Here is a 12,190-nt window from a genome sequence, read left to right as displayed (position 1 = left end):
TGGACACTGTGCGGATGGAAGGCCTAGAAGTAGACAGATCTCCGTAACATCATCCCCGAACTGGGGTGTCCCCATGAACAATCATGATGAGACTGCAGGAGAATCAAGACAAAATAAGGACACACAGAAGGACATGAGAACAGAAGGAGGTAACATACAATAGGAATAGGATATACTTATATCCTGATGTTGGCCTGAACACATAAAAAAGTAGCATGACACTAACAAAGTCAAGTGGAAGCTACAACAGCTAAGTATTTCCCAGCACGTTTGAGAGCCAATGGTAAAGAAAACAGGTACTTTTTTGAGCAACCGAAGGATGCTATTGACTATGTAGAAGGCCCAGGACTCACTACCATGTAATGTATGACAGCTGGGCCACTACTGCATGTAACTCTATATAATGCAGATCATATGGAGGATGGCTCACTAATACAACACAGAACATATGTGCTTATGGCAGAATAGGCGTAGGGGAAATTGGAAGGATCCGGTCCAGGAGGTGCTAGTACTCTGGCCACGTGAAATGATGCAGCCCGATTCTACATGATTTTCTTGCTGTTGAATTGTTTGGTTGCTTAATGAGGTGGAAGATACAAGTTATAAAAGATGGGAAGACTGAATTGGGGTTAGCCCCACGGGAAGGGAAGTTTATATATGGGAAGGGCTATAGGGAACACATACAGATGATATGCCAATGGTCTTCTAATTCAATCATTACAAATTGCAAGGGATAAATGGGTGATCAAGTGTCAAATAATTGGTTTGTATTCATGCCGGAGGCAGGTTCAGACAGCAATGCTGCAGGAGGCACACCTTACAGCCAAGGGAAATTAAATTTCAATTTAAGGTGGGGGTTTCTTACTGTATGCTAAAATTAACGAGGTGGTGAGAGGTGTAGCTATATGGGTGGCTTCTGGCATCCCTCTTTCACTACCAAGGTATGTAAGGATCCCAATGGTAGATATATTGGGGTGGCCGGGACCCTCAACAGCTAAGCAGCAATTATTGACACACAATCCTTTTCTCAAGACATTATGGCACTCCTCACTCCACATTTAAAACAGAATATTATGAATGGGAGACTTCAACAGCAAATTGAAAAGGCGGCTGGATAGCTGTAACCCAACCCTTATAGAGAGGTGGGGCAATCCTCAATAGTACTAATAGAGGCAGCAGATGCACAAAATGTAGTTGAACTATGGAAGACAGAATGTGAAGCCACAAGGGTACTTCTTTAACTCTCCACCACATGGTATCTTCCCGAAGATAGACCATGCCTTCACACATCATGAACATTAGGAAGGATATCGATAATCTGATGATTTGTATCGTACAGTGTCTAAACATACACCCGTATTGCTAGAGTGGTCTTGGGACAGGTGACACCAATACCAGAGTGGAGATTACAACCAAGAACAGTGGATCATCAAAACAAGGAGAACGTTAGGGGCGCCATTAAAGGAGTATGGGGCTTTTACATTTTCCATTATAGGGAATGCATGGATCCAACATATGTACGAAACAAGCATTGGCATAGCCAATAGGTCTTGCCAATGGGACCTTATAAGTGTTTAGCCATGCAACAGTTGATGTTGTTGCACCAAGGACATTGTGCTAAATAACTAATACTTATAAGGTCCCAAAGGCGAGACCTATTGGCTATGCCAATGCTTGGTTACCTAATCCACAGCAAAGTACCAATTGCCCTTTCATTACCAGAGTGCAGGTACGGGCTGGCTATTGCTCTAGGATGCGCTTCGCCACAGCTACTATCCAATCACGTGCCAGGATGCAGTGCCTGAGCTGCAGTTCTATGACGCACAATGTAGGCGCTGCCTTCCAGTGGCATGCAACAAAGTCATTGTTCTAGAAACACTGCTGCTGTACAGGTGTTACTCTACAATACAAAAGTATTTTAATGTTTATAATTCTATACTTCAAGTATTCATTACAGACGGTATGTTAGAATGTAGCTGATGCCCTGGGAAGGAAGGTCCAGGACATAGCCCAATCCTGTGAGGTGGTACACTGTAGCCACTGCCCTGTGGAAAGCTGCCACATAGCACTGTCCTGTGGTGTGCTGCGACATACCAACTGCACTGCAATGTGCTGTGATGATGTTCATTCTTGTGTCATGCCAGAAAGAAGCCACTTCCTTGTGCTGTGCTGCATTGTAGCCCTGTTGTGTGATATGCTGTAGAGCAGTCCAGTGCTGTGCTGTGCTACAATGTACCCACTGCCCTTTGATGTGCTACAATGTCCCAGTACTGCTGTGGTTTGCAGGAATGTAGCACAGTCCTGTGTCTGTGAGGCACGCAGAGGGATCAGAGGAGCAGCGAGGACCGGGGGCAGAACTGTGTAGAGGAGAGGGGACAGGGGTCTGCAGACAGAAGGTGGCAGAAGTGTGTAAAGGAATGGGACAGTGATGGATGAGGAGAGGCGCAGTGTTCTGTAGAGATGAGGGGAGGGGCAGAGGAGTAGGCTATGACATAGCCCAGTCATGTGTCTGTGAGGCGCGGAGAGGGATCAGAGGAGCAGCGAGGACCGGGGGCAGTACTGTGTAGAGGAGAGGGGACAGGGGTCTGCAGACGGAAGGCGGCAGAAGTGTGTAAAGGAATGGGACAGTGATGGATGAGGAGAGGGGCAGTGTTCTGTAGAGATGAGGGGAGGGGCAGAGGAGTAGGCTATGACCGAAAGGAGAGAAGTTTGTAAGTGAGAGGGGCAGAGAGCTTAAACAGGGTTTTCCAAACAACAAGCATTGGCGGCGCGGCCGTAAAAGTAACGCCGCGCCCTCGCGATCGCGGCGAAAGTGATTGCGATGACGCGCTCTGATTGCAGAGGCGGAGCAGGGCGCGCGTGATTGTGCGCGTAACCGAAAGGTGGTGGTCGGCAACAGCCTTTGTAAGCATTTCCAAAAGCCACACTGACTAAATGTCTCGCAGAGCAGCGCATGCGCTGACTCAGCAAGACCTAAAAAGTAGGGCCCTAAAAGTGAGCAGAGGAAGTCACAAGTAAATTGTCTGATCCAGGGGCGGGACAGACACAAGATGGACAAGACGAAAAAGAAGCAAAAAATTGAAAGTGGCAGGAAAACTAACCTATGGGAAGCAACGGGCAGGCTCCAAGTCCAGAATATGTCTTGCAACAGACAACGAGTGAACCTATTAGGTGCGTCTGTAATAACAGACATAGCAGGCACTCTCCAGTAGGCTCAACTTAAAAAAAAATGCTACAAGACAAGCCTGTAATGTAATTGTATGTATGAAGTTCTAATTGTAGCTGGCCCTGCTCCACTAGATCTTGTGCCACTGAGAATGGCTGCAGAACACCATTGACAGATGGTTTACAATCTGTTGTATGTGGATAATATAAGTTTGGATCACAGCGGGATTACATTTTTGCCACAAGAGTTCTGTTCCCAAATAAATGCTCAGTGGCGGGACATTAATACAGTCTATTGCCTCAGTTTTGATGACCGGGTGTTTCTGACCTGGCATTGCCTGAGGCACTCAGTTTGAATGACAGTATGGTTCTGATCCGTGTTCGTAGCTCTCTGGTCTCACGGTAGTGCCATTCTGGCTTGCTTGCAATGATTTGAATCTTCATTTTAACGAAAGCTGTGTTCCCCCAGTTCCTAGTCAGAGAGCCTTTGTCTAGTATCTGTGTGACTGGAGTCGTGTCGAGTTATTACCAGATAAGAGTCCCGGCCCGGGATGGCCTCTTTAAAGCACTGGTTGTGAAATTATTAGGTGTGAGGAGATGTAAGGACAAGTACTCTCGAACAAGGTAATGGGGTGTAAATTAAATAGTTAAAATAGAAAATGAGTTTAAACACGGAGGAGGGATAAAAACCGTTGAAAGAGAAAGAGGAGCATAAGGGGTAACGCCGAAAAAGGGAACAAGACATGGTGTGGGAGGAGGTTGGTGCCTTTACTAAGTATTATGTGAAAGAAACGCTGGTGAAGCGAGCGAGACAGGTGCCCCATGTGACCACGCCACTAACGGGCGCGCTTTCTCACAAGGTCACTTTGTGGCTCGGCAGAGCGCAAGACAGACGGGGCGGGAACGCGGGTTTCAGACGAAAGAAGGGAGCTGCAGGGAGAGCGATGCAAAAAGAAGCGCCAGGCAGACGGATATCACACGAAGACGAAACAAGCCTTGGCCGCGCGGTTCACTGAGAACATCAAAGCGGCCGAAAGCGGCCGAAAGGGGAGAAAGGAGGGGTGAGTGCAAGCCGAGGTGACAAAAAGGGCTGGGCGAGAAGGGAGAGGGAATGCCAACAGCAGAGGAGCCAGATTAAAGCTGACGAAAAGGGAGGGGGAGAAGGGAGGAGGGAGTGCGAGCAGAAGCTGTGAACGCCATCATGCACTCAAGCTTCAGGCCTGAAATCATGTGGGTAGCACTTTGAAAACCCATACACTAAATGTTTCTCCGAGCAGCACATGCGCGCTGGCTCAGCAAGACCTAAAAATCTAGTGACCAACATCAATAGATTGGAAAAAGAGACCAAGGAAATAAACAATTTGATGTCCTGGGGTGACTAGGATTGAAAAGATAGAAATAAAAAGGTGACATCTTTAGGAGAAGCAAGAACCAGGTTAAGAAAATATGACAGACCAAATACAAAAAGGCAGCATATTAGTAGTGACAAATCTGGACATCTCCTGGACATCTCTTGGCATGGCTGGTTAATTCCCTATTCTTTAAACCTTGCATTTATCGCTTTCTGTTCCATCAATATGTCATCAGCATGCTTTCTTATAGCTAGAATTATCTTAATCACCACCTCCAGGGTGAATAAGACAATTTTAGCTATAAATGGTAGAATTGACTTATACTCAATTGGCATACCTAATTCACTTTTAAGTCCCTAGTAAAGTGGCACTACCTGTGCCAAAGGCCAGTAAATGAAATGCCACTATTGAGTCTGCAACACTGGTTGCGCCACCCACTTAAGTAGCACTTTGAACATGTCTCAGGCCTGCCAGGGAAGCCTGTTGTGCAGTTTTAAATTACCATTTCAACCTGGCAAAATCAACCTTTACTAACATGATTCGGTAATTCACACGCCAGTTCAGTTCCAAGTTTAACAAAGTTGAATAAATCCTCTGCCAGGCCCAAACCTTTCCTTTTAATACATGTAACTCACCCCCAAGGTTTTACATGTCCTGGTAGTGAAAAACTTTTTTAATTCGTTTTTCACTGCTGCAAGGCCTACCGCTCTCATTCGATAACATTGGAGTTACCTCATCACATTTAATAAACTGTAATTTCCATATGCAAACAGGTACGCACTTCATGTTTAGTGTCTTTAGAACTGTAATGAAAAATCCTGTCTTATGGTGAAGTACAACTTTTAGTTACAATTCTGAAAATGACACTTTTAGAAAGATGGCATTTTCCTGTTTTAACCATTTAGTGCCTGCAGCCTGTCTCTGTGTCACATGACGGTGTAGTTGGCAGTTGGGCTTTGTGTATTCCTCCTAGACAGTCACAGACAGTAGAGAGCTTGGGTGTGCCTGAATGGGCCATCCCTGGCAGGATGGGAGCTGGACGCAGTCTTATACTTGAATAGGCTGTGTCCTGCCTCCACACAAAAGGCTTCATACCCCTGTAGTTAGTTTTGGGCCACCACAAGGAAGGTAGGATACCTGGGGACTTCAAAGGGAAACCTCTAGCAGCTTCTCCCACTTCAAAGGAAGGGCCAGGTATAAATATTGGACCCTAGCCACCAACACTTCAGGACACTTCTGGTCCTGTGGATACTCTGCCAGGAAGAAGGACTGCTGGACTGAAAAGTCTTTATCAGTCAGCTGGACTGAAAAGACTATCAGTCAGCTGGACTGAAAAGACTATCAGTCAGCTGGACTGAAAAGACTATCAGTCTGCTGGACTGAAAAGACTATCAGTCTGCTGGACTGAAAAGACTATCAGTCTGCTGGACTGAAAAGACTATCAGTCTGCTGGACTGCTGCTATGAAGGAACTACTGCCCTGTTATGCTGTGCTGACCTGCTGCACTCCTGCCTCAGTGAACAGGACTGAGCCTGCATCTGCTGAACCCAGGAACCCAAAGTGACTTCAAGGCCTACTTGGCTGGCCTCCCAACTAAAGCCTCAGGGACCGAAGATTCCAACAGCCTTAAACCCAGCACCTGGCCACACCCACCCAGCCAAGTGGTGCCAGACCTGGACCATTAGAAGTTGGCTTGAAGGTGCTTTGCCATCCCATCTGTGGACCCAGCAGAACCAACGCATCTCCAACAGAACTGGTGCATCGCCTTTGCTGTTCAACACATCGCTTACGGCACAGATGCATCTCCTCTGCTGCGAGGATTCCAAGGACTGCACATAGTCCCCGCAGTCCGCTTCTGACCCACTGCAGGTGCAAAGCTTTCCCAGCGTAGGCCCTCAATTCGCAAATCCCTTGTCAACGGCAGCCTCCAGGACGCCGCAGGTGCGCACATCGTAGCCTCACAGTTCTTCGGAAGCAATGCATTGCCTTGATTGCGCAATGCATCCTCAATGCCGGACTTCGCATCGCAAGCCCTTGTGGACAGTATCCTAGATGACGCAAAACCTCGCTTCACTGCTTCTCGGAAACTACGCATCACCTCAGCTGCGCGATATATTCTTGGCACAGGTCCTCGCAACTCTCCGCAAACTGGTATTTCAATCAATCAATCATAGCATTTGTAAAGCGCACTACTTACCCGTGAGGGTCTCAAGGCGCTGAGGGGGGGAGAGGGGAATGCTGCTACTGCTCAAAAAGCCAGGTCTTGAGGAGACTTCTGAAGGTCAGCAGGTCTTGGGTCTGCCGTAGGTGGATGGGGAGGGTGTTTCAGGTCTTGGAGGCGAGGTGGGAGAACGATCTTCCGCCGGAGGTCACTCTTCGGATGCGGGGGGACTGTGGCAAGGGCAAGGTCGGCAGAGCAAAGCTGGCGGGTGGGGGTGTAGAAGCTGAGTCGTCTGTTGAGGTACGCTGGTCCGGTGTTGTGGAGTGCATTGTGTGCGTGGGTGAGGAGCTTGAAGGTTATCCTCTTGTTGACGGGGAGCCAGTGCTGGTCTCTCAGGTGTGGTGTGATGTGGCTGCGGCGAGGGATGTCGAGGATCAGGCGTGCAGAGGCATTCTGAATGCGTTGGAGTAGTTGCAGGAGTTTGGCCGAGGCTCCTGCGTAGAGGGCGTTTCCGTAGTCCAACCTGCTGCTGACGAGGGCCTGGGTGACCGTTCTTCTCGTTTCGGTGGGGATCCACTTGTAGATCTTGCGGAGCATGCGGAGGGTGTTGAAGCAGGAGGAAGAGACGGCGTTGACCTGCTTTGTCATGGAGAGGGTTGAGTCGAGGATGACCCCTAGGTTGCGTGCGTGGTTGGTGGGTGTTGGAGCTGTTCCCAGTGCGTTCGGCCACCAGGAGTTGTCCCAGGCCGAGGGGGTGGATCCCAGGTATTCTTGTTTAGTGGGCCTAACTGGGTCTCTGTAGCTGGCCCGCGCGCTATCATGGTCAACCTGAACTTGTGACTTCGACCCTGTTTGGCGCAACCAGATAGCCACAGTTTGCTCTTGGTACATTTTGGCTCTATTTTTACTGAAATCTTTAAACTTGCAAATCTACGGCTATACAGATTGGAATTTTGTCATTTGTAATTTGGATGTGGGATTTTTCTTGTGTTGTGTTTTCACTTTATTACTGTATGAAGTGTTGCACAAATATTTTACAAACTGCCCGAAGACAAGCCTGACCACTCTGTGCCGAGGTACCACAGTTGAGCAGAGGTTAATTTAGGGTTGACTTGTACCTCACCCCGACAAGGACTGTGGTTACTACTCGACCAGGGATCACACCCCAGTCAACCAACAACCCAATTTCTTACAATACTGGAGAAGGAAGAACATTTTTCAGACACAGATTAAACATAAGGACTCTCAAAAGAGCTTTATTGTAGAGTACCTACTGATTAATGAGAAATGGTGGAAGTCTGTTAGAAGAGTTGAAAGATTTTCAATATACATTGATGATGCAAGGTGTGCAAAATATCAGAGTTCCTACTGTAGGAGGTATAACCGTTGAGATTATTTGTGCATGTGTTGCGAACAAACCAATAAATTTATAGGCAAAAAAATAACGATCATTACCAACTGTTTTGCCACTAACAAATGTACAATGCTTGCACTGAGCAGGCCTACGCTCAATGGAATCAAATGAGTGGGTGAGGAATCATCATGGTTGTGACTGCTAGCCCACTCTAAGATGGCAACAGGGACATCACATTTTCGTTGGGCGTAAATTCTTCTTCTTTGCTAGTTAATAACACTGCAAAAAGATAACATGGCTTTAGCAGATGAAAATCCAAGTTTGGGCAGATGAAAGGTAGTCTCCAAAGAACAGTATGTGCGACACATCCATCACAAAGCTCACTAAGGGATGCCTGTGGTAAGACTTTAAAGATAGGGGCATGGGAAGCACTTGCTGCTCCATTGCATTTCAGACTTTAAGAGCATTACAAACCATCAGGGGCAGCTCCCCCACAATGGTGGTGGAGCGTTGCCCCACTGCCAGAAGCTGATAAATAAAATAATAACAACACATTGTTATTATCGTTTTATTTATCACTGTTGGGGCGGCTTACGTTTGACAGGGGGGTGGGCCATGCCAGGGAGTACTACTGTGCACTTATAAGTGCGTATGTGTGTTTGGCTGGCCGTCTAAGGCTGGCCAAACTCACATCCGCACTTATGTTTCTCCAACCCAGCTGTACTGTACTGCCGGGATGGAGAAACCCCACAAGATCCCAGGTACTATCTGAGCAGCAAACGAAACTGCTGAGGCCAATCCAGACGCTGCTTTCATACTATGAGAGCAGCGGCTGGATTGGCTGAGGAGTCTGTGCCTCCAGGCCCATCCACTTCTGGAGGAGGAGCAGGAGCAATGAGGCGGCCGGCAGCGGGTGGGTAGTGGAGTGGCAGATAAGTGATTTTAATTTTATTTCCCAAATCCTCCCCTTCGTCACCCCTCCCCCCCACCGTTTTTGAAACCACTGAAAGACAGAAGGCTGGAACTAAATCTCAATTATACAGTCAATCACACCAAAGTTTGGAACGGTCTCTACACAGCTCATTCACTAAATAAACACATAAGAAAAGCTACACATGAGTTACACCATGTTGACAGCCTCAACTGCTTACCTCCAGATATCACCACTTTTGCACTAGTCAGCTCTGGTCGATCACTTTTTGTCAGATTCTGTGCAAGCCACTGTGACAGACCAACTGGTGATCCCGCCGACACTGCATGGAAAAAAGAATATGATAAGCATTTACAAAAATATCAAACTGATATCAACATTAGTATCACACAACAGGTTTGCACTGAGTGAACAATGAGAATCTGGGTTTGTCCAAATTCTTACCAAATATTGGATAGGACATCGCACTGCATACTACAGAGGATTAACCACCCAGCTCATGCCTCAATGCATCCATAGGGGTCCCACGACCAAGTAGAATTAAGGCGTAGAAAGCGGTCCTCTGCCCTAGCCAACCCTTGCACATTTTATAGCCCCACAGCTCTGCACCATAAAGGCCTGCCACAAGGGCTTGCACTCAGCAAGCTTCAAGGGTGTGGTAAATCAGTCTATTCCCCTGGCTTTTGGCAAAGCGAAGTACACCTCCAGCATACTGACTAAGTGTAGCCTCTCCTTTAAGTTGTTGGCCTGACCAAGCAAACTTGGAGTCAAACCTTACTCCTAGGTAATTATAGAGGTTGATGCGATCCAGCATGGTCCATAGATTTTAAAGGAACTCCTCAATTTAGGGCTGCCCTTTATGATCATGTATTTTGTTTTCGCAGTATTAATCCGCAGTTTCTTTTTGAGGCAATAGTTTTCTAATGCGCTTGTGCACTGCTAGTTCTGTTCATGACAAGAGCACAGGGTCGTCAAAAGGCAAAATTGCCGTTTTTGGCCCCCATAAACCGGCACATCATGATTTAGGACTCTCGGGTAAAATGACGACATTGTTGTCCGCTGGGATCCGGTCGGGACCTGGAGCCTTATTTTGTTTCTGGCTAAGACTTGCTAGGCGAACTTCTCTTTCAAAGAATTCCTTATTTGTTAATTCACTTTCTAATGCGCTCAGTGGAATAATACTTCGAGTCTCCTCTATAAGACATTCTTTGTTCTGTTACCTTCATTCCTCAACAATATTCCCTCGGTACTAGGGTTTCCTCGGCTTGGTAGACTGTATAATGAAGAAAAATAGCTGAACCAAGAGACTGGCATGATAGAACTCTCCAACTGTCTTGGGATGCCTTGTGTTCCCCACTTTACTAGCGCCCAGAAGCCCTCGGTGTTCTTGCTTCAGAGATTTTCCATCAGTGCCTGCTAGGCCTTTACTTTTACTTCGCTTTTTTTTGCGAAGTAAAAGTAAAGGCCTTTAGCTCTTTTAGATGGTATTCCTCATCAGGAGTGACATGCATTGTTTTTGATGCCAATGAAAGTGCAGATTTTAGCTTGCTACACTCCTGTTCGAACCATTCTATGTGCAAGCAGTTACAATTACTGATGTGCCTACATCCAGTGTCTGTTTGCCGGCCACCTTGCCTCTGAGACAAATTAATCAGAGTTTCAAATCTAGGAATGATCCCTGGGTCATTAAAGTCCCATAACTCCTGGAAGTCCCAAAGTACTTTTTGCTGGAAGTTTAGGGCTCTGTCATGGCCAGATTTTGGCCTACTGTACCTATGCCATGTAATGGAATTCCTGTTTGTAGTTAGCTGGAATACGCTTTTCCTCAACTTAGGGAGGAGATTAGCGTTCAAATTAAACCTTGCTGGCACACTTAGGTATGCTACTATAAAGTCATGATCGCTCAATTCTTTGTTGGATTAGGAGGTCATCGAACAGCTCAGCTGCCATGATTTCAGATTGATTAGAATAAAATCTATCAAGCTTGTGTGACTCCTTGATCGAAACGTAGAGCGAGTTGGCAAGTCCGAAGGCATAGATCCATTTAGGGTCCAGAAATCATTTCTGAGCGCAAGAGACGTTAGAGAGGCACCTCTCCTTGAGCGGGAAGTTAAAGTTTGTGCCTAGGTTGGTCTACGGGTAACAGGATTGTGCAGTATGTCTAAATTGGCCATTGTATCATCAGATTTAGTATTAAAATCCCTGTAAACCAAAATGACGTGTTGCTTTGCAGGGTTAGTGATTAATACATGAAGACAAAAAAGGTATGTTGGGAATGCAAGTTTGCTTCTCCAGTTCATTCAGTTGCCTATGAAAATCCGGTAGCAGACTTGGCAAAAAGTAAACATTTATTATGGTTGTCTCCCAAAGATCGCCAGAAATCACCAGCATTTGAACCTTTTTATTAATTTTGGAGAACACTTGGTCAATAGTATCCAACTGGGTAGATATCCAGATAATGAGACCACGTCTCGGTGTCTCGCTTGTTTCCTTTGTGGCTTTCGTAGTAAACACAGTAAATGCATTCCAAATGGACCCAGATCTGTCCTCTGCCACAGACTTCTTCCCGGGCACAACCCCCAATCATTCATCACTACAGGACATACTCATCTCACCCTTCCCTCCAACCACCACCCTAGCTTGCCCCTTCTCCTGATTGTACCTTCCGTCTGCATTACAGGTGCTTCGTTGGAGTGACCTCCTATGCCGTCATGAGGACGGATATACATATGCACATAACGGTGGACCGGATGCCTTTAGGTACTGGCCATGTACGTTATAGTAACCCATCCCCAGTTTCTCTTCCTATGTTTCTATCTGTATGGCCGTGCGTCTGCACTATGTTGCATCACTTCTATTCCCTTTTGTTACGAGACTGATATACCTGGTGCATTACTGCATCACTACTGTTACTGAAACTTATACTTGTTTTATGTCGTTTGATGAAAATGTTTGTAAAACCCAATAAAAACATATTACAAAAAATACAGGGTGCCAACTACCAATCTCCAGCCTCTGGGAGGGATAGAGGGTTTAATGTGCATTTATAGCCTCCACTGGTATGAACGACTTCAATCCAGGAGGGCATTAGCAAAATAAAAACCAGTATTCAACAGCAAAATGTGTGCATCTGTTCAGAGCCGATAATATCACTGTAAGTAAAGAAATCGGAAATCTTTCTTAAAATGCAGCCGGAGACTATGGCCTTTTGGCAACACTGTGAGGCT

The 12,190-nt window shown here is 46.4% G+C and overlaps 1 protein-coding gene across 1 annotated transcript in view; it reads right to left on the bottom strand.

The window, feature by feature from the left end:
- The window catches only part of ETFA (electron transfer flavoprotein subunit alpha), a 300,814-nt gene that overhangs the window by 158,124 nt on the left and 130,500 nt on the right, over window positions 1–12,190 (bottom strand). The window contains exon 7 of the mRNA XM_085643692.1: window positions 9,184–9,285. Coding sequence (XP_085499818.1) covers window positions 9,184–9,285 — 102 coding nt within the window. The remainder of the gene's footprint in view (window positions 1–9,183; window positions 9,286–12,190) is intronic.

This window comes from Triturus cristatus, chromosome 3_1 (genome assembly GCF_964204655.1).
Source record: "Triturus cristatus chromosome 3_1, aTriCri1.1, whole genome shotgun sequence".
Classification (NCBI taxonomy): domain Eukaryota; kingdom Metazoa; phylum Chordata; class Amphibia; order Caudata; family Salamandridae; genus Triturus; species Triturus cristatus.
This window is presented reverse-complemented; position numbering and strand designations above follow the sequence as displayed.